At 45.7% G+C, this 23,979-nt stretch overlaps 1 protein-coding gene across 1 annotated transcript in view; it reads left to right on the plus strand.

Moving 5' to 3' along the window:
* Positions 1-435: 435 nt before the first annotated feature.
* Positions 436-23,979, plus strand: part of LOC309564319 (uncharacterized protein) — a gene marked incomplete at its 5' end in the record, with an annotated part of 135,475 nt that continues 111,931 nt past the window's right edge. Inside the window, one exon of the mRNA XM_082268948.1 lies at positions 436-727. Within this exon, the coding sequence (XP_082125074.1) occupies positions 436-727 (292 nt within the window). The remainder of the gene's footprint in view (positions 728-23,979) is intronic.

Raw genomic sequence — 23,979 nt, forward strand, 5'->3', positions numbered from 1 at the left:
ACCATTCCCCGTTTTCGATTCATGTGGTGTTCTCCCCACTTTTTGAATACATACCTTTTTGATATTTCTTTTTTGACATTTATGACTGTATAGAACAGTTTTTATATTATATATAAGTTCTCTAAGATCAATTTGTGCATTGCTTGATTACAATTTCCTCAATATTCTTTTTCTCAATTTTCAATTTTTCTCTTTGGTACTGCGAGATCTCTTTGCAAGGGGTATATAAACATGTCCACCTATGTAGGGGATGAGTGGGAATCACTCATGGCAAAATACCTAAAAGAGTTTGGAGATAGGGAATATGCGGATGTAGACTTATCGGCCTTATTTTTTCAGTTATCTAAATCTTTGGAAAAAAAGTCTGCCTATTTTTGGCATGTCAAAACATTCCAAGATTACTTAAAAAATAAAATCAACCCAATTGGCCTTAGGATGCAGGTCTTTCCAATGTTGGAGGACCTCAGTGCAGATTTTAAGACCAAGTGGGAGAACACTCTTAGCGATTGTTCAGCCAATCTCATGACACTCCTTATTGGAGAGTATACTGTCCGCACCTCCCAATTAGACTTGGAAATCAAGAATTTATGTGAGAAAATTCAAAAATATAAGTCTCACAAACTCTTTCCAATTAAGGAGAAACAGTTGAAGGAACACTTGGAAATATACAACCGCAATATCCTTATCAAAAAACAACAAAAATTCGGTCGTGATTCCATAGCCTTTGGTCAGAAAAAGGCTTACAAATGGAACACACCCAAACCCTCAACATCTCCATTCACCCAAAGGGAACGACCATCCGCTCCCCCAATCCCCTCTAAGGGTGGACCTAAAAATACCCCCCAAATCCCAAATAAACATAGAACTACCAAACGTGCATTTCAAGAAGACAACAGCATAGGACATTTCACTAAAAAGCCTTATACCCAAGGCGAGTCAGGCACAAATCTCCCTTTGTTTAAAGCAGCCTCACAGAGACCACACATGGACACCAATTCACTTCAAGAAACCACACAACCTAATACTGATATCAATCTTACTTCCAACACTGCACTTTCCTCACTAGCATCTACCATTAATCTACAGGACACTACTTTTTTAGAGTTAATTCATTCACAAGCACCGACCCTCACCCCAACCGCCCCAATCTAAATGCCACTGATTCACCCCTTTCACCAACTACACCCATTATCCAAGTCCCACATGTCGATTTATCTGTTGTCAATCTGTCAGATTACCATCTATCCAAAGAGGAAATTGAAATACTCTCCAAAGGTCTGAGTTTTTGTCCGAGCAGAAAGTTAGACAAGTTTGAGTTCATAAAGGACTTACACCTTTTTGCTCGGAAATTAAATTTTAAGATTTTGTTTGATAAAGAAAATACATCTAAGACTGCGCAGCCTAAACCAGACCCTGCATTGGAGACACTCATTTCTCTCTTGGAGGAAAATGACGATCTCATTGATCGCATTGACCTGCCTTCCCTGCTGGCAGGTTGTGATCCGAAAAAAACGACACAATATAATGCAGGCTCCCTTCTCAAAAAAAAAAAAAAAAAAAAAGTCAGATAAGTTTCCCAACACTTCCAATCCCCACGTTGCCGCCTTTGTGAAATTAGTAACTAAAGAAATTGAAAAATTGAATACCAAAAAATTTACTAACAATAACATCACCTTCAACCAAAAGCAAGCTATTGAGAAACTAAAGGTGAATCCTACAATCACCGTTAAACAGGCCGACAAAGGCGGCAACGTGGTGATTATGAATAATTCCCAGTATGCCGCCATGTGTTTGAAGATCCTTAAAAACCAGGAATGGTATAGGAGAATTCCATCAGATATAGTATTGAAATATCAGCTGGAATTTTATCAACTTAAATGCGATTATTTCTAAACACACATGGGACTTTATCCGTACACCATTTCCGATTACCCCCACCTTTTATGCCCTCCCTAAAATACATAAGGACGCCACTAATCCACCAGGGCGTCCTATTATTTCAGGTAGAGGGTCCTTAACGGACAATGCCAGTAGATTGGTCGATTCCTTTTTGAAACCATTCGTGATACAACTGCCATCTCATATACGAGACACCATCCATTTTTTACAAAAAATTGAACATATATGGGTACCTCCTGACTGTCTGTTGGTCACGATTGATGTGGAGGCACTTTATAGTTCCATTCCCCATGATCGAGGCCTTTCAGCAGTCAGACACACTATGATGCAAGATAACAACTTAGATGCTTATGGCGAATTTATACTGTCCAGTCTACAGTTTATTCTATTGCACAATGTCTTTACATTTGACGGCTCCCACTACCTCCAGGTGCAAGGCGTAGCGATGGGCACTTGTTGTGCCCCATCCTACGCCAATCTGTACCTGGGGGAGTGGGAGCAAGCCATTCTCAGGGACGACGCGTTATCGATGTACACGGACCACATTAATTTGTGGGTCCGATACATCGATGACGTGTTTATGCTCTGGCATGGATCACCTGAATCACTCAATGCTTTTATGGACAGATTAAACAAGAATGATTTCAATTTGAAATTTACTATGAATTTTGATCCCTGCCATGTTACCTTTTTGGATGTAGAGGTGTCTAGGGGAGAGGATGGTGTTCTCCACAGTGGGCTTTTTCGAAAGCCCACTGCTGGCAACACCATCCTCCATGCCTCTAGCTTCCATCCCGAGACATTGGTGCGCTCCATTCCGTTTGGCGAATATCTTCGGGCCAGACGGAATTGCACGGACCTCACCGTCTTTCAAGGAGTTGCTAATGATCTGAGGAGTAGACTCCTAGCAAGGGGCTATTCCCCGACAACTCTCAAAAAGGCATACAGAAATGCCAAAGCAATAGACAGGAACACACTACTGGCCCCTAAAATCAAAAAATCGGATGATCACACCCTTAGACTAATTGTTAGGTACTCAGAGCAACATATGGAAATTAAAAAGATTATGACCAAATATTGGCATATGCTTGCATATGACCCAATTGTAGGTAAACATGTTCCAGCATTTCCACAAATCACACATAAAAAAGTTCCAGCTCTTAAAGACCAACTGACACATAGCGAATTTGCTGCCCATGGAAATAGGGACCCCTGCAAAGTCAGGGGAACCTATATGTGTGGGGCATGCAAGTATTGCAAGTTCATGCATACTACTAAGAATCCCATTCTTCCGAATGGACAAATTTTCAGGCCCATGCATTTTGCCAACTGCCGCACCCACGGGGTAGTATATTTACTTCTCTGTGGGTGCGGCTGTTTTTATGTTGGCAAAACTAAACTGGATTTCACCAAACGTGCCTGCCGGCACATAAAAAGTATGAGAACTTGCGACCCTGAGCTTCCTCTCGGTCGCCACACCAGTTTGGTACATGCAGGGAGGTTTCCTAAAATTAAGTTTCTGATCCTGGATAGAGTCCACCCCAGCTCAAGAGGGGGGGATTGGAATAAGACCCTCCTCCAACTTGAGCTGAGGTGGATCTATCGCCTTAGAGCAACAGAGCCACCAGGACTCAATGAGATGGTCTCATATAAACCCTTCCTCGAAGGCTTCATATCCGGTGGTATGGAAATCTAATGACTACAGTTTCTTGATATGTCGCAGTTCCCTTTCTTTTTTCTGCAATTCTCTTCTTTTTCTTATAACCTTCATTGTTACCCAATGTATCCATTTATTGACATGAATTTAATACGAGGGTTGTTTAGATGCTTTGTAATTCTATTTCATGCAATGGTTAATATTGAGTGATTCTATAACATCCTGTAATGTAGCATATGCACGAATTAAATCTTTGTATACAGGCAGGTCAGCCTGACCGATTATGGTGCCAACTGTTAATTTTGAAAAATATCCTTTCTATAAATTATATTCGGACATTGCACTGTTGATAACCATTTGCATTTAGGCTCTTGGTATTTATTGTTTATTTTATTCTTTTACAGGACCCAAACCTTCTTTGATGTCTCGATGGATGGAAGCTGCACGATGGGGAGACACTTATTCCCATCTTGGCTCTGGAATAGCCCGGCACGGCAAGCGGACGCCACTAGATGGCGCCCGCAACAGCGGCAACAGCCCAATTCCATCTAGCTCTGTCTGAGCTATTAGGCGCATGCCCAGTGGACTCCGCCTTGCGTTTCACGCAGGCGGAAGTCCTTTACCGTGTCGGTGGGACGCACAGGCCGGCCCAGCTTCCGCCGGATGTTTCCGGCAGGGGGCAGGCCCGGCGTATGTGACCCGGGGAACCCTACTGACAACCAGCTGTTTGCAATTGTCTCTCAGCTGAGACTAGTCCCAGCTGATTGACAAAGCTCCTCTTATATCTCACATGCCCGACATTGGACTCATTTGTTCCACTGCCGAGCATGAGATAACATCTATTCTGCCAAGCTGGATTTGTCTGCCCGTTACAAGTGACTCTAAGGTATTTATTTTCTGAGAAATTTTGCTAAATAGCCTGCCGAAGTACTTCAATGTTGATGGCAAGTTTTGATCTTTTTCTCTTTCCTGTTGAATTTATACTCTTTATAAGAGGATATTTACTATGTCTTTCCTCTGGTATTTTTAACCATAGTTTTTGGGACTTACAAAACCCTGAAGCGCAATTTTTTCATTTACAATTAATCTGTGTTGTCGCTTACTACTTAAGTAACAGACGTTGGCCTTTTCCCCTCAAACAAAAGAAACCAAAACAATATTTTTTATTTATTATTTTTTGATTTTTGTTTTTTGGTTTTTGGGATTTTTTCCAAAAAAGCAATTACTATTACTATTGCGTTTTTTAGCTAAATTGGGGATTTTTCCTAACCATTTGGCTTTTGCTCAGCAGGATTGTCTTCTGGGGGTTCCAGCTATTCCTACCCCCTCTTTCCCTTATGGGGAATTGGGGTTGCAAGCAGTTTTTCAACCACCTGTGACACACAGAGAAGGTCTCTTTTGGGTCCAACATCGAACATTTCTACACGGCATCCCAGTTTGGCACCTTGCGGCAGTCTGATCTCTTGGTTTTAGCCTTTACAGGCGGGCAAGTTTTCTTCATTCTTTACAGTGAATATGTAAGTGCTTTGAAAATTTTGTCAAAATACTATATTGTATTTAATTTTGTCTAAGTGACACATGACTTACATACTAATTATTTTTAGACCACTTCCTGCGGGCACCCCTGAAGAAGGAGTTCGGGGTTCCTCTCCGAAACGCGTCGGGTCAATACCCGCGGTTCATTTGTGGTGCATTTCACTGTTGTACATTATGTCTGTATAACTTGCCAGCATTTTAACATATTTTTCTTGTTTTGTATTTATTTACTTTTTCAATAAAATTTTCAAATAAATTGTGTATCTTGATATTACATAGTGCCTTAAAAGTCCCGCCCCAAGGGGAATTCTATTGCTCTTGTATCTCTATTTGGGATGTGGCACTCAAGGGACCACCCCACATGAATCAAAGTTTCTTTAACTTCCTAGTGACTTACACACCTGCAGATAAAAACAAAAAGGCGGATGCACTATCACGACTAACTGAAGAAAACTACTTTCAAATCCCTTCCGTTCCTATAATACCTCACAAACGCATTATTGGAGTTGTCCGTTCCTTGAAGGAAGAGGTTTTGCATGGTATAAGTTTGGATTCACCCCCACCACAACTAAATACTGATGCAGAAGGCTTCCTCTACTACAACGACAAACTTTACATACAACCTACCCTACGCACCAAGATCTTGGAATTATCTCATGATGTGCCTATGGCAGGACATATGGGTATGACAAAGACTCTTAATTTGATTTCCCGGCAATTCTGGTGGCCTGACATGAAAACATCTATACAAAAATTCGTCTCTTCATGCAATGTCTGTGCCAGGTCCAAAATTGACACTACGAGACCATCCGGTCTACTATGCAGTCTACCAATACCCCAAACTCCATGGGAAGTTTTGTCCTTGGACTTCATCGTAGAATTGCCTCCTTCCAAAGGATTTAATACCATCTTGGTGTCAGTGGACCATCTGACAAAGATGGCACATTTCATTGCTATTCGCAGACTACCTTCGTCCAAACAAACGGCAGAACTCCTGATGAAACATGTCTTTAGATTACATGGTATCCCAAAAACTCTTCTGTCTGACCGTGGATCCCAATTTATTTCTAAGTTCTGGCAAGAACTATGTCACATACTACGGATCGAGCGGAAGCTCACTTCTCCTTACCATCTGCAGACCAACGGACAGACTGAAAGAGTCAACCAATGCATCGAGCAGTATTTACGTTGTTACACTTCTTACCAACAGGATGATTGGGTGGATCTTCTCCCTCTGGCAGAATTTGCCTACAACAACGCAACCCACAGTACAACCAAGCAGAGTCCGTTCTACTTGAACTATGGGTTTCATCCCTCTATTCTTCCACCACGCATCCTTCCTTCAAACAACCCAGTAGCCTCAGACTATCTTACCCAAATAAAGGATTCTCTGGGTTTATTAAATACTACCATTGCACACGCTCACAGTCAACAAAAGAAGTACTATGATCTTCGCAGAAGACCTTCTCCACAGTACACTATCGGGGACCTCGTTTGGCTCTCAACAAAAAATTTAAGACTGAAGATCCCTAGCAAAAAGCTTGGACCTCTGTTCTTGGGACCTTTCCCAATCAAAAAACTTATTGGAAAAGCTGCAGTACAGCTTACATTGCCAATAGACCTAAAAATCCATCCCATTTTCCATGTGTCGCTACTGAAGCCCCATGTTCCGGACCACGGAATAAGGCCTAATATTCCACCTCCGCCTCCTGTACAAGTTGAAGGTGGAGAAGAATACGAGATAAAAGAGATTCTGGATTCTCGTATCTACAGAAGAAAACTTCAGTACTTGGTTAGATGGAAGAACTATGGGCCCCAAGACGACACCTGGCTAAACACCTCTGAAATACATTCCCCTTAGATTAATCCGCAATTTTCATGCGAGATACCCAGACAAACCAGCTCCAGAGGCCTTCAGGAGCCGGCCTTAAGGGGGGGGGGTATTGTAATGTTCCGGTACCTTCGGTACCCTAAATTACTTTTTTCACAAGTGTATGCGCCCCACCATTCTCTTTTGGAAAGGTGCGCATACACCTTTAAGACTGAAGCTGTCATCACTCAGCGCCGGACTAGATGGCTATTTAAAGCGCCGGTTCTCACTCACATGTGTTCGTTCAAACACCCTTACCTGGATGCTAACTTGGCTTGAAGCTTTCGTGCTTGCAAGCATACCTCGCTGACGGAACCTCGCTGCGCTGATCCCTGCATCCCGCTTCCGGATCATCCGCTCCTCCTGAACCAACCTTCGGCTGTATTGCTATTAGTGCTAAGTCCCCCGCAGGGGAACCCTCTATAAACTTATACTAAGCTTACACTATCTAGCTCTGCATAGTAAAGACTATTTATCACATCTGCATATCTAGATTGCTAGCTCTTAAGACTACTGCTACTTATTCCTGCACTGGGTTGATCACTCTTGTATGTCCACCTGCTACTCTGTCATCTGCTACCATACATGATTGCTAAACCTACCTGCATCCATCTGCTACTGTCTTACCTTCAAGTGTCTGTCACCTACCACCTCCACTCAACCTATCTCTTAAATCTTCATCACTGTGTTACTACATACATAAAGTCACTCTAGGAACCAGCTTGTTGAGTGTGTGTATTTACTAGCTGAATTAAGACCTTCCACACATGATGAGTCATTGAGGTTGGGAATGGTATCTCAGCATCTCTCTTACATGACTACTGAAGTGGAATATTTCTGCAGCTGAAAATCCACACCATACATGAAACGCAGGAGCGTTACACAGGGATAATGGTGTGCCTGGGATGGCTCGACTGGGCGAGTAAAAGAGAATTGCCCGAGAGAGGTTTCCTATAGAGAGTGGTGTACACCCTGCCATCTACACCTGTCAGACAAACATCCAAGTAGCACATGGAGTTTCTGTCCGCGGCGCCAGTGAATGAAAGATTTAAATTGTTATTGTTGAGATATGATAACATAGATGGCATGATTTCCACTCCCCAGCGGACCACCAGCAAGAGGTCATCTAAGAATCTAAGATAGACCACAATTTCTGTTCTGTAGGGGTTCCCACCCCCAAAGATGTGGCACCGCTCCCACCAACCCATGTAGAGTTTGGCCAATGAGGGCGAAAATTTGGCCCCCATAGCTGCCCCACACCTCTGGAGGTAGAAAACCCCATCAAAAACAAAGAAATTGTGTGACAACAAATAATCCAATACATCAGCAATGAACAATCGATGTTCCAATGATAGATCGGTCAGCAATTCAAGGTAAAAAAAGCACAGCTGCTATGCCCTGCTTGTGAGGAATAGAGGAGTAGAGACTACTGACATCAAAAGTGACCCGAGACAAATCTTCCTCCCACCTGAAATTTTCCATAATATAAAGGAGGTGGTTGGAATCTTTGAGATATCCGGGGAGCTGGCTCACCAAAGGCTGTAATTGTGTATCCAGCCACTGGCCCAATCGCTCATTAAGAGAGTTAATAACCGATATAATCGGTCTACCATGGAGGGGGTCTAACCCCTTGTGCATTTTGGGTAAGTGGTGGAACGTGGGGCGAACAGGACAATCAGGTATCAAAGCTTCAACTTCTTTTGGACTAAATAAACCCAGCCCCTCCGTATTAATTCCACCAATTCCAATGTTTTTCCTTGGATGTTTTTTTTGATGTGCCTCTATACAAAGCTATCTATGTAAGTGCAATCTTAATAAAACCTTATGCTAACTTTACAGAATTACGCTATGTGCTGCTTATTTCCTTCCATATTTTATGATACCACGTGTGGAGTTCTTATGTGATATAGAGGAATTTACCTGGATACCTGGTCTCTGGAGGAGGTGATCCATTTGGAATCATTGCTTTAGCGCATGTGGCCATTCCATTAAGTTGGAGGCCTGAGCTTCTGGTAAGCTGCCATTTTGCTACTTTCATCTCATGGGTGTACCCCTGCTTTTACCTTTGGATTCCAAGTCTTCGGGTCTATCATCACCTCTCTGGGACTTTTTACCACTACTCACTATTCATTTTTGGAACACACTTCATGGACTTTTTTGTTCACTGTGTTATTTATGTCATCTAATGTTTCACTTTGATTTATGGGTTACACCATATTAGATAGCGCTGCACTATTTTTTGCTTTATATTGATGATCTTACTATTGGTCAAGTGTTTTCAGCTGCTTTCATATTTATTCATTTTCGCTCACTTGTTTTACTCACTATTAGCGCAGGATTTTTTTGTGTTTTTTTATATAGTGGGATTTATAACACAGGGGTCTCACATATGTGAGGGACTACAGAAATGTTTTTCTGGATGAAGAAAACAAATTTTTTAGTTTTCTCATTCCAGGATTAGGGTCTGGAGTCTGGAGGCTTCAAAGAGATTTGGGTGGGAGAAGCCTCTACCCCTGTCCCCATTCTTTCCTGGCCTGCTACCTGTAGTATGAACCATGTTCCTGCCTACTACCAGGACTAATTTCAGGAATACAAGGCACTGCTGGCAATATCTCTACCTGCACTGACCCTGGACTGTATATGGACAGTATCCCTGCCTGTACCGACTATGGACAATATTTGCCTGCTGCCTGGACAATTCCGTTCGCTGTGGCAGACCACGTCCCTGCCTGTTGCCTGGACCAATGTTTCCTGTGGACAACTGCACTTCTAAAACCATAGGTAATATTTTCTTTACCCTTTGCTCAGCAGAATGTATTTTTGGGGTGTAAATATTGATATGTACATGCTAGGTGTTAGAAATATAAAGGGCCTTCAACAATGTGAGGTGTTACTTTGATGTAGGGCCTCTGTATGTAGCCAGGTTGTGTAAAAGTCTCACACATGTGTTATTGCCATACTCCGGAGGAGTAGCAGATTGCATTTTGGGGTGCAATTTGTGGTATGCACATGCTGCGTCTTAGAAATATCTTATAAACGGACATCTTTGTGTAAAAATATTGCGTTTTCCTTTTCTTTTCACATTTTCCACAAACTTGCAGAAAAAAATGACATGTTCAAAAGACTCATTATGCCTCATAAAATATACGTTGGAGTGTTTGCATTCCAAAATGGTGTCATTTTGTGGGCATTTCCATTGTCCTGGTGCTCCAGGGCTTCAAAAGTGTGATAGGTTGTCCAGAAATTATATGTGTAAATTATGCTCCTAGAACACCTGGAGGTCCTCCTTGCATGTTGGGCCTCTGTATGTGGCCAGGCTGTGTAAAAGTCTCACACATGTAGTATCGCCATACTCAGGAGGAGTAGCAGAATGTATTTTGGGGTGAAATGTGTGGTATGCACATGCTGTGTCTTAGAAATATCTATAAATTGACCACAATGTGTAAAAAAAAAAATGCGTTTTCATTTTCTTTCCCTGTTTTCCAAAAACGTGTGGACAAAAATGATATGTTCCAAAGACTCATCATGCCTCAGAGATTATATGTTGGGGTGTTTGCTTTCTAAAATGGGGTCCAGGGCCAGCCTTAGGTGTTCAGTCGCCCTGTGCGAGCTAATCCTGTGACCCCCCCGCACATTTTCTTGTACTTTTTTGCACTTTATTTGACTTTTCTTTTTATGATCACTAATAACTTAGCCCCCCTTACATTAGAGACCCCTCACAGAGCCCTACTTACATAAAATACCCCTTTACATTAGAGATACCCACAGAGCCCCCCCTTACATCAAAGACCCCCCTACATTAGAGACACCCACAGAGCCCCCCCCCTTACATCAGAGACTCCCCCCACAGAGCCCCCCTTACATCAGAGCCTCCCCCCACACAGAGCCCCCCTTACATCAGAGACCCCCACACAGAGCTCCCCTTACATCAGAGACCCCTCACACAGAGCCCCCCTTACATCAGAGACCCCCACACTGAACCTCCAGGCCGCGGTCGCCACTTACCTCCCACTCTGCGGCCTGATCATCTGCGAGCTGTGATGGCCGCACGGCGCCCCTGTTGCCTATGGCGCCCTGTGCGGCCGCACAGCTCACACACCCCAAGGGCCGGCCCTGATGGAGTCATTATGTGGGCGTTTCCATTGTCCCAGTGCTCCAGGGCCTTCAAAAGTGTGATAGGTTGTCAGGAAATGAGGAAATGATATGTGTCAATTATGCTCCTAGAACGCCTGGAGGTGCTCCTTGCATGTTGGGCCTCTGTATGTGGCCAGGCTGTGTAAAAGTCTCACACATGTGGTATCGCCATACTCAGGAGGAGTAGCAAAATGTATTTTGGGGTGTAATTTGTGGTATGCACATGCCAGGTGAGAGAAATAACCCTTTAATATGATACATTTGTGGAAAAAAAACAAAAAAAAGAAAAAAGTTAATTTTGCAAAGAATTATGGGAAACAATTACAACTTCAAAAAACTCACTATGCCTCTTACTAAATACCTTGGAATGTCTACTTTCCAAAAAGGGGTCATTTTGGGGGTATTTGTACTTTTCTGGCATGTTAGTGTCTCAAGAAATGAGATGGGCCGTCAGTACATAAGTAGTGTTGAGCGAACAGGGACTGTATTATTCGTGTTCGTACCGAATAATTGGATTTTTGTTACCCAAACACGGACCCGAAAACTTTACTGTATGTTCGGGTTTAAAATCTGTGTTCGGTCATTTTATTTCCGGGTTTGTATGTAATGGCGCGCTTTTAATGGCGGGCTTTCAACAGCCAATCAACAAGCGTTTAACTGGTGTGCCTTAAACCATCCCAGCCATGCCTACTAATGTATTAGTAGCTGTGATTGGCCATCTGAAGCACGTGACCATGTTTTTATAAGTTCGAGAGCCCCAGCTCGCCGCATCATTCTGCTGTAGATTAGGGACAGAGCACACATCATACGTGCTGGCTGCTGATTAGGGACAGACAGTGAAAAATTATATTGTGTCCGAAAAGAATTCAGGGTCAGGTCGGAGTGCAGGCAGGGTGAGATATTAGGGCATTTTAGGGCGAGGCTGGAGAATAGGCAGGGTCAGTGTTCTACATCGATTTTGCTGTGTGGGGGGTTTGCAGTGCCAGTGACCGATCTTAGCGATCATTTTAGGGCGAGGCTGGAGAATAGGCAGGGTCAGTGTTCTACATCGAATTTGCTGTGTGTGGGGTGGTGCAGTGAACACAATCTTTTTGCCCGCTGAGGAGGAGGGAGAAAAAAATATTTTTTATCAGTCAGTTGTGGGCAGCGTTTTTCCTTCAGTGCTGCTGACTGTGATAATACACTGCTGTGTTCACATGTGCTATTATTGAGTGGTTTTAAAATTTATACACTTTTTTCTATTCCACTATTCAATATACACCCTTTTGGGTTAAAAAAATTAAATTGTGGCATAGTCTGTACTAATCTATTTAAAAATTACAGACTTAAAGGGGAATTTTCTTTTTTTTTCCCTTCATAGCCTGCAGCAGAGCTGACTGATATAAGACACTACTGTGTTCACATGTGCTATTGAAAAATCACATATTTTATATCATATTTTCTATTCCGCTATTCAATCTACACCCTTTGGGGTAAAAAGAATTAAATCGCGGGATAGTCTGTATCGTTACGTGTGAGATACACCTTTCCAATTTTTGGGGCGCATCTCATACCGCCGAGGTTTGCAGGGTGCTTCAGTTTGCCTCCTGCCTGTTCCGAACTCCTCCTACTCCTCATCCTGCCTTTGGGGTACAAAAAATAGTAATCAGGGCCTAGTCTGGGTCTGTACGTGTGAGATAGATACACCTTTTGATATCATATTCTCTATTCCGCTATTCGATCTACACCCTTGGGGTAAAAACAATTAAATTGCGGGATAGTCTGTATTGGTACGTGTGAGATACACCTTTCCAATTTTTGGGGCGCATCTTATACCGCCGAGGATTGCAGGGTGCTTCAGTTTGCCTCCTGCCTGTTCCGAACTCCTCCTACTCCTCATCCTGCCTTTGGGGGTACAAAAAATAGTAATCAGGGCCTAGTCTGGGTCTGTATGTGTGAGATAGATACACCTTTTGATATCATATTTTCTATTCCGCTATTCAATCTACACCCTTTTGGGGTAAAAACAATTAAATTGTGGGATAGTCTGTTTCAGTACGTGTGAGATACACCTTCCAAATTTTTGGGGCGCATCTTCCACCGCTGAGGATTGCAGGGTGCTTCAGTTTGCCTCCTGTTCGGACCTCCTCCTACTCCTCATCCTGACTTTAGGGTACAAAAAATTGTAATCGGGGCCTATTCTGTGTTTGTACGTGTGAGATACACTGTTTTGAAAACATTTTTCTATTCCGCTATTCAATATACACCCTGTTTGAGTGTAAAAAATTAAATTACGGCATAGTCTGTATCGGTACATGTGAGATACACCTTTTTAAATTTGTTTGGCGCATCTCCTTCCACCGCCGAGGATTGCAGGGCGCTTCAGTTTGCCTCCTGTTCCGAACTCCTCCTACTCCTCTTCCTCATCCTGCCTTTAGGGTACAAAAAATTGTAATCGGGGCCTAGTCTGTGTTTGTACGTGTGAGATACACCGTTTTATAACATTTTTCCTATTACGCTATTCAATATACACCCTTTTGGAGTGTAAAAAATTAAATTACGGCATAGTCTGTATGTAACGCTCCTGCGTTTCATGTATGTTGTGGATTTTCAGCTGCAGAAATATTCCACTTCAGTAGTCATGTAAGAGAGATGCTGAGATACCATTCCCAACCTCAATGACTCATCATGTGTGGAAGGTCTTAATTCAGCTAGTAAATACACACACTCAACAAGCTGGTTCCTAGAGTGACTTTATGTATGTAGTAACACAGTGATGAAGGTTTAAGAGACAGGTTGAGTGGAGGTGGTAGGTGACAGACACTTGAAGGTAAGACAGTAGCAGATGGATGCAGGTAGGTTTAGCAATCATGTATGGTAGCAGATGACAGAGTAGCAGGTGGACATACAAGAGAGATCAACAAAGTGCAGGAATAAGTAGCAGTAGTCTTAAGAGCTAGCAATCTAGATATGCAGATGTGATAAATAGTCTCCACTATGCAGAGCTAGATAGTGTAAGCTTAGTACAAGTTTATAGAGGTTTCCCCTGCGGGGTACTTAGCACTAATAGCAATACAGCTGAAGGTTGGTTCAGGAGGAGCGGATGATCCGGAAGCGGGATGCAGGGATCAGCGCAGCGAGGTTCCGTCAGCGAGGTATGCTTGCAAGCACGAAAGCTTCAAGCCAAGTTAGCATCCAGGTAAGGGTGTTTGAACAAACACATGTGAGTGAGAACCGGCGATTTAAATAGCCATCTAGTCCGGCGCTGAGTGATGACAGCTTCAGTCTTAAAGGTGTATGCGCACCTTTCCAAAAGAGAATGGTGGGGCGCATACACTTGTGAAAAGAGTAATTTAGGGTACCAAAGGTACCGGAACATTACACTGTATCGGTACATGTGAGATACACCTTTTCAAATTTGTTTGGAGCATCTCCTTCCACCGCCGAGGATTGCAGGGTGCTTCAGTTTGCCTCCTGTTCCGAACTCCTCCTACTCCTCTTTCTCATCCTCATCCTGCCTTTAGGGTACAAAAAATTGTAATCGGGGCCTAGTCTGTGTTTGTACGTGTGAGATACACCGTTTTATATCCTTTTTTCTATTCCGCTATTTAATATAAACCCTTTTGGGGTGAAAAAAAATTAAATTTGCGTCATACTTTGCATATTTAACTGTGAGATACACCCGTTGTATTTGTATACTGTTTTTCTATTCCGCTATTTAATAAACACCCTTTTGGGGTAAAAAAAATTAAATTGCGGTATAGTTTGCATATCTGACTGTGAGATACACCCGTGCGATACTGTTGTTGTTTTGTTCCGCTATTCAATAAACACCTTTCTAGGGCAAGATCATAAATTACAGAAATATGAGGAGACCGTCAAATAGGGGCCGTGGCCTGGGTCGTGGTGCTGCTGGTAGAGCTCCTGCTGCAAGGAGAGGACGTGGTCGATCTGTGCCAGCTACACGCACAAGTGAAACACCTTCCTCAAGTGTGAGTAGGTGACAGAACCTGCAGCAGTATTTGGTAGGGCATCATGCGCCTCTAGAAGTGATGAGGCCAGAAGAAGTACAGTCGATAGTAGATTGGGTTGCTGACAGTGCCTCCAGTTCCTTCACATTGTCTCCCACCCAGTCTTCTAGTTACATAGTTAGTGAGGTTGAAAAAAGACATAAGTCCATCCAGTTCAACCTATGATGTGTGTGTTTGCTTTTAACCGTACATTGTATACCCCTGTATGTTGTGGTCTTTAAGGTGTCCATCCAATAGTTTTTTGAAACTATCAATGCTCCCCGCTGATACGACTGCTTGTGGAAGAGAATTCCACATCCTTACCGCTCTTACAGTGAAGAACCCCTTACGCACTTTAAGGTTAAACCGCCTTTCCTCAAGTTTTAGTGAGTGGCCACGTGTCTTATTGTATCTCCTTTCTCTGAATAGTTTGTTCCTTATGCTAGGGTCGCCAGTACAGTATTTGTACATTGATATCATATCCCCCCTCAATCGTCTCTTTTCCAGAGAGAATAGGTTCAGTGCTTGTAGTCTTTCCTCATAGCTGATGTCCTCCATTCCCCTAATTATTTTTGTTGCCCTTCTCTGGACTTTCTCCAGTTCCAGCACATCCTTCCAGAGGACCGGTGCCCAGAACTGGACAGCATACTCCAGATGTGGCCGGACCAGAGTCTTGTAGAGAGGAAGAATAATCTCTTTATTTCTGGAGTGAATCCCCTTTTTTATACAGTATTCTGTTGGCTTTGCTTGCGGCGGCTTGGCATTGCATGCCACTGCCAAGCCTGTTGTCTACCAGTACCCCCAGGTCCCTTTCCATCCTAGACTCACCCAGAGTTCCACCCTTAGTGAGTAGCTTGCTTTCTGGTTTCTGGCCCCCAAGTGCATTACTTTACATTTTTCTACATTAAATCTCATCTGCCATGTAGTTGCCCACCCCGTTATTTTGTTCAGGTCTGCTTGCAAGATTTCCACATCCTGCATAGAAGATATTGGCATGCCTAATTTAGTATCATCTGCAAATACTGAGATTGTACTAGATATCCCCTCCTCTAGATCATTTATGAATAAATTAAACAGGATTGGTCCCAGGACAGAACCCTGGGGGACCCCACTTTCCACACCCGCCCAATCCGAGTACTCCCCATTATTCACCACCCTCTGTACTCTCCCCTGGAGCCAGTTCTCTATCCAGGTACTCACCTTATGGTCCATACCTACCTTCCTTAGTTTGTACAGTAAGCGTTTATGGGGAACGGTGTCAAAGGCCTTTGCAAAGTCCAGATACACCACATCCACAGGCTTACCTTTATCTAAGTGGCAGCTCACTTCATCGTAGAAGGTTAATAGATTGGTTTGGCATGAACGATTTTTCATGAATCCATGCTGATTACTACTTATAATACCGTTTTCATTACTAAAGTCTTGTATGTGGTCCCTTATCATCCCCTCCAAAATTTCGCAGACTACTGATGTTAGGCTGACCGGCCTATAGTTACCCGGGATATATCTCGGCCCCTTTTTAAATATTGGTACCACGTTGGCTTTTTTCCAATCAGCTGGCACCATACCCGTCTGTAAACTATCCTTAAAGATCAAGAATAATGGTCTGGCAATCACCTGGCTGAGCTCATTAAGAACCCTTGGGTGCAAGCCATCCGGTCCCGGGGATTTATTTATGTTAAGTTTCTCTAGTTTAGCTCTAAGTCTATCCTCTGTTAGACTTAGAGGTGTATTATTTAGTTCGGCCTTACAAGCGGGGTTCGTGTAGCCCCCCGATTCCTTTGTGAAGACTGAAGAAAATAAATTATTTAACACTTCCGCCTTTTCTCTGTCCTCCGTGGCCATTTTTCCTTTATCATCTTTTATGGGGCCAATGTGCTCTGGCCTCGCTTTCCTACTGTTTATATACTTAAAGAACTTCTTGGGGTTCTTTTTACTCTCCTCCGATATATGTCTCTCGTGTTCTATTTTAGCCGCCCTGATTTCGTCTTTACATTTCTTATTACACTCTTTGTAATGCTTAAATGCTGCCAATGACCCCTCAGTCTTGTATTTTTTGAAGGCCTTTTCTTTAGCTCTAATATACATTTTTATTTTGGAGTTTAGCCACCCAGGGTTTAGTTTTGCTCTTTTAAATTTATTTCCCTGTGGAATGCACTGGCCCACCCCCTTGTTAAGTATGCTCTTGAAGCACTCCCATTTTTCCTCCGTGTTCTTTGTTCCCAGGGTTCTATCCCATTTGATATTTTCTAGCAGCGAGCGCAGTTTAGGGAAATTGGCTCTTTTGAAATTCAGTGTCCTTATATTACCCTTGTGTTTCCTATTACTGTAATTAATACTGAAACCAATTGACCTATGGTCACTGTTCCCTAAGTTGTCCCGTATTTCTATATCCATGAGCAGGTCTGTATTGTTGGTAATCAGTAGGTCAAGTACCGCATTGTTTCTTGTCGGTGCATTCACCATCTGACCCATGAAATTGTCCTGCAAAACATTTAGGAACTGCCGAGCCTTGGCTGAATGCGCGGTTCCTTCTGCCCAGTCTATATCAGGATAATTAAAGTCCCCCATTATAATGACATTTCCCATCCTTGCTGCCAATCCTATCTGTAAAAGGAGGGCCGCCTCACCCTCCTCCCTCTGGTTGGGGGGCCTATAGCATACGCCCAATATTACCTTCCCCACCGTGCCTTTCCTTTGAAGCTCTACCCATAGGGATTCTGCCTCGTCCATAGCTCCATTATTAATATCATCCCTCATATTTACCTGTATACTGTTCTTAATATACAAACATACCCCTCCCCCTTTTTACCCTCTCTATCTCTGCGATAAAGGGAATACCCCTGAATGGTCGCCATCCAGTCATGAGAGCTGTCAAACCAAGTCTCAGTTATCCCCACAAAATCTAAGTCCTCCTCAAACATCAGCAGCTCCAGCTCCCCTATCTTGTTGGCCAGGCTTCTGGCATTGGTATACAAGCCTCATAATTTTGATTGGTTACATTTATCCTCATTTGATGTTTTTAGGCTGCTCTCTTGATTTTTCCCTGTACCCACCCTGGGTATAGGAGCTCCAAACACCCTACCGCTAATGCCCCCATTTCTGCCCTCTGAAACTTGCTTTCCACTGGCTAATTCTACATCTGTACCCTCCCCCCCATTACCTAGTTTAAAAGCCCCTCTAACTTTTTGGCCATCCTCGCACCCAGTACGGCTGCACCCTCCCCATTTAGGTGCAATCCATCCCTACCAAAGAGCCGGTGACCGACTGAGAAGTCGGCCCAGTTCTCCAGGAACCCGAAACCCTCCTTACTACACCAGCTCCTCAGCCACTCGTTAACTTCCCTAATCTCCCGCTGCCTCTCTGGTGTGGCTCGAGGTACCGGTAGTATTTCGGAAAATACTACCTTGGAGGTCCTAGTCCTCAACTTAGCGCCTAAGTCCCTGAAATCGTTTAGGACTCTCCGTCTTCCTCTGCCTATGTCATTGGTACCCACGTGTACCATGACAGCTGGGTCTTCCCCAGCCCCACCCAATAATCTGTTCACCCGATCCGCGATGTGCCGAACCCGAGCGCCCGGCAAACAACAGACTGTTCGGCGCACACGGTCTATGTCACAGATTACACTGTCTGTCCTTCTAATAATTGAGTCCCCTACCACCAGCACCTGTTTTTCCTTTCCCTTTCTCCCAGCTTCACTGGAGGAGTTCTTCCCCTGGCAGCTAGGGGCGTCACTCTGCTCCAGCAATGCTGGTCCCTGACTGGTTTCCCCAACATCACACAACGGGGCGTATCTATTGGGGTGCTCCAGCCCAGGATCAGCCTCCTTGCCTTGCCCCCTTCTACCCCTCCTAACTGTCACCCCTCTACTCTGCTCTGATGCCTGCACCTCCAATACTCCGCCCACCTCTGTGCAGGCCCCTGTCTGCACCTGACTGGTACGATCCTGGCTCTCCTCCAGTATGGACATTCTTCTCAGTGTTGCCAGCTGCCTCCCTAGATTCAGGACCTGAGCTTCCAGGGAAGCAACGTGCTTATATTTTGCGCATTTGTATTCGCCCTCGATCGCATGTCTGAGGAACGCATACATATTACAAGATGTACACCGAATTGCATCTCCACACCCGCCGGGCATTGTACCTACTATCTAATCTAATGGGGATTCAGCGATTTAAGTTTATCCTATGTGGCTATTTCCTAGCTTCCTAACGCTACCTTCTCACACTCTGGTATTCCGCTCCACTCACTTGACACCGGTCAGTCACACAACACTCACAATCTCACAGCCTGGTCAGACGCACAACGCTGAGTCGCACAGCCCGGTCAGACGCACAACACTAAGTCGCACAGCCCGGTCAGACGTACAACACTAAGTCGCACAGCCCGGTCAGACGCACAACACTAAGTCGCACAGCCCGGTCAGATGCACAACACTAAGTCGCACAGCCGGTCTGACGCACAACACTAAGTCGCACAGCCCGGTCAGACGCACAACATTAAGTCGCACAGCCCGGTCAGACGCACAACACTCAGTCGCACAGCCCGGTCAGACGCACAACACTGAGTCGCACAGCCCGGTCAGACGCACAACACTGAGTCGCACAGCCCGGTCAGACGCACAACACTGAGTCTCACAGCCCGGTCAGACGCACAACTCTGAGTCGCACAGCCCGGTCAGACGCACAACACTGAGTCGCACAGCCCGGTCAAACGCACAACACTGAGTCGCACAGCCCGGTCAGACGCACAACACTGAGTCGCACAGCCCGGTCAGACGCACAACACTGAGTCGCACAGCCCGGTCAGACGCACAACACTGAGTCGCACAGCCCGGTCAGACGCACAACACTAAGTCGCACAGCCGGTCTGACGCACAACACTAAGTCGCACAGCCCGGTCAGACGCACAACGCTGAGTCGCACAGCCCGGTCAGAGGCACAACACTGAGTCGCACAGCCCGGTCAGACGCACCACCCTGAGTCGCACAGCTCGGTCAGACGCACAACACTGAGTTGCACAGCCCGGTCAGACGCACAACACTCAGTCGCACAGCCCGTTCAGACGCACAACACTCAGTCCCACAGCCCGTTCAGACGCACAACACTCAGTCGCACAGCCCGTTCAGACGCACAACACTCAGTCGCACAGCCCGTTCAGACGCACAACACTCAGTCGCACAGCCCAGTCAGACGCACAACACTCAGTCACACAGCCCGGTCAGACGCACAACACTGAGTCGCACCGCCCGGTCAGACGCACAACACTCAGTCGCACCGCCCGGTCAGACGCACAACACTCAGTCGCACAGCCCGGTCAGACATACAACACTCAGTCGCACAGCCCGGTCAGACGCACAACACTCAGGTAGTGACAGGTACTCCCAGACACTCAGGTAGTAACAGGTACTCCCAGATACTCAGGTAGTAACAGGTACTCACAGATACTCAGGTAGTAACAGGTACTCACAGATACTCAGGTAGTAACAGGTACTCACAGATACTCAGGTACTCACAGATACTCAGGTACTCACAGATACTCAGGTAGTAACAGGTACTCAGGTAGTAACAGGTACTCACAGATACTCAGGTAGTAACAGGTACTCAGAGATACTCAGGTACTCACAGATACTCAGGTACTCACAGATACTCAGGTACTCACAGATACACAGGTAGTAACAGGTACTCAGGTAGTAACAGGTACTCACAGATACTCAGGTACTCACAGATACTCAGGTAGTAACAGGTACTCAGGTAGTAACAGGTACTCACAGATACTCAGGTAGTAACAGGTACTCAGAGATACTCAGGTACTCACAGATACTCAGGTAGTAACAGGTACTCAGAGATACTCAGGTACTCACAGATACTCAGGTAGTAACAGGTACTCAGAGATACTCAGGTACTCACAGATACTCAGGTAGTAACAGGTACTCACAGATACTCAGGTACTCAGAGATACTCAGGTACTACACTACACCCTCAGTCAGTGTACAATCTCAGTCACCAGTCTTACTTACCTAGTGTGTGTCCCTTTAAGTCTGTCTCTAGCAGTTCCTGGCTGTTTTTTTTTTTTCCCTCAGACGGTCAGTCTCCGCTCTGCACCCGCCTCCCTCTGTCACTTCCCGGTCAGCCTTTGCTCCGCTAGTCTCCTCTGCTCCCTCTCTGTCTGGGGGGGGGGGGGTCCGCACCACTCGCCGCCCGCCACAAAAGGGGGGGGGGTTTACTGTACCGCTCGCCACCCGCAACAAGAGAGGGGGGGGTTACCGACCCGCTCGCCGCCCGCTCGCCGCTTGCTTCTGGGGGGGGGGGGTTCGAGCGCCGCTCCCCGCCGCTGCTCTCCTGGGGGGGGGGTTACTCACACACTCACACGCGGTCGGTCGCGCACACACTCCTCACACACTCCTCTCTCCTGCACGCCCTGACAGCCTCTGATCCCGCGCTCTGCTCCTCTGCTCCACAGCACCACCTGCTGGCACAGGCTAGAAAGGTCAGAGTTGGCACCTGCAGCCAATGTCCAACCGTCTTTCACCTCACCCCCTTGCAAATCAGGCAAGCAGTCTGAGCTCTAAGTCATGCAGCAGTCTCTTCTTCTTTTTGATGACTCTGTCAGCAGGGTTTCCCAGGGCCATCCACCTAGCCCTGCCCCAGAAGTGGAAGAGATTGAGTGCAGCGATGCCCAACCACTTATTTCTCAAGATGAGTACATGGAAGGACCATCGCAGCACGTCTCCGATGATGACGAAACGCAGGTGCCAACTGCTGTGGCACTCAGAATTGTGGAGACCGACAAGGAGGGCAGGGGTGAAGACTGGGTGGAAGATGATGTGGAGGACGATGAGGTCCTCGACCCCACATGGAATGAAGGTCATGCAGGTGACCTGAGTAGTTTGGAGGAAGAGGCGGTGGTCGCACAGAGCCACCAGCACAGCAGAAGAGGGAGCAGGGTGCAGAAGCGGAGTGGCCGTGTCCTAGACACTACGCCTGCTACTGCCCAACGCAGCAAGGGAACGAGCGCACCAAAGCCATCTCAAAGGAGTTCTCTAGCGTGGAAGTTCTTCAGAAAATGTGCTGATGACAGGACACGAGTGGTTTGCACCCTGTGCAATCAGAGCCTGAAGCAAGGCATAAACCTTCTCAACCTGAGCACAACCTGCATGATCAGGCATCTAAGTGCAAAGCACGAGCTGCAGTGGAGTAGACACCTTCAAAACCAAGAAAGGTCTCTGGCTCCTCCTGCTTCCTCTTCTGCTGCAGTCTCGGCCTCTCCATCCACCTCTGTAGTGATACCGGCACCTGCCACCCCGCAAACAGACGATCTGTCAGCAACACCACCACCTGGGTCACCAACCATCTCCACAATGTCCCGTGGAAGCGTTCAGCTTTCCATCTCCCAAACACTTCAGAGGAAGAGGAAGTACCCCCCTACCCACCCGTGATCCCTGGCCCTGAATGCCAGCATTTCAAAATTCTTGGCCTTTGAAATGCTGTCATTCCATCTGGTGGAGACGCACAGTTTTAAAAGCCTTATGTCGGTGGCTGTCCCACAGTACGTCGCGCCCAGCCGCCACTACTTTTCCAGGCAAGCCATCCCTTCCCTGCAAAACCAAGTGGGGGAAAAAATCAGGTGTGCAATGCGCAACGCCATCTGTGGCAAGGTCCACCTAACTACCGATACGTGGACCAGTAGGCACGGCCAGGGGCGCTATATCTCCCTAATGGCACACTGGGTAAATGCAGTGGCGGATGGGCCTGAGGCGGATAGCAATTTGGCGCATGTCCTTCCACCACCGAGGATTGCAGGGCGCTTCAGTTTGCCTCCTGTTCCTAACTCCTCCTACTCCGCTTCCTCATCCTCTACCGCCTCCTCATCCAGTCAGCGTAACACCTTCACCACCAACTTCAGCACACCCAGGGGTAAACGACAGCAGGCAGTTTTAAAACTGCCTGCTTGGGGGAAAAACCACACACCGCGCAGGAGTTGTGGAGGAGCATGGAACAGCAGACAAATGAGTGGTTGCTGCCAGTGAGCCTCAAGCCCGGCCTGGTGGTGTGTGATAACGGGTGAAATCTCATAGCGGCTCTGGGCCTAGCCGGTTTGACGCACATCCCTTGCCTGGCGCATGTGCTGAATTTGGTGGTGCAGAGGTTCCTTAAAAATTACCTCGATATGTCAGAGCTGCTGCAGAAAGTGCGGGCCGACTGTGCGCACTTTCGGCGTTCTCACCCTGCTGCTGCTCGCCTGTCAGCGCTGCAGCGTAACTTCGGCCTTCCCGCTCACCGCCTCATATGTGACGTGCCCACAAGGTGGAACTCCACCTTGCACATGCTGGAAAGACTGTGCGAGCAGCAGCAGGCCATAGTGGAGTTTAAGCTGTAGCACGCACGCGTGAGTCGCTCTACGAAACAGCACCACTTCACCACCAATAACTGGGCCTCCATGCGAGACCTGTGTGCCTTGTTGCGCTGTTTTGAGTACTTCACCAACATGGCCAGTGCCGATGACGCTGTTGTCAGCTTTAATTAGTAATGGCAGCGATCTTTATCGGGACTGTGACATTGCGGCGGACAAATCTGACACTCTGGGGGAGATTTACTAAAACTTGAGCATGTAAAATCTGGCACAGTTCTGCATAGAAACCAATCAGCTTCCAAGTTTTATTGTCAAAGCCTAATTGAACAAGCTGAAGTTAGAAGCTGATTGGCTACCATGTGCAGCTGCACCAAATTTTGCACCCTCCACTTTTGGTAAATATCCCCCTAAGTTACACTTTTTTGGGAACAGTGACATTAATACAGTAATCAGTGCTAAATAATATGCATGGTCACTGTATAAATGAAAGTGAAATGAAAAAAATCCGTGCTTAGGATAATTTTTAACCTAAAAAATGGTTGTTG

This window comes from Pelophylax lessonae, assembly GCF_965119305.1.
Source record: "Pelophylax lessonae genome assembly, chromosome: 9".
Taxonomy (NCBI): Eukaryota; Metazoa; Chordata; class Amphibia; order Anura; family Ranidae; genus Pelophylax; species Pelophylax lessonae.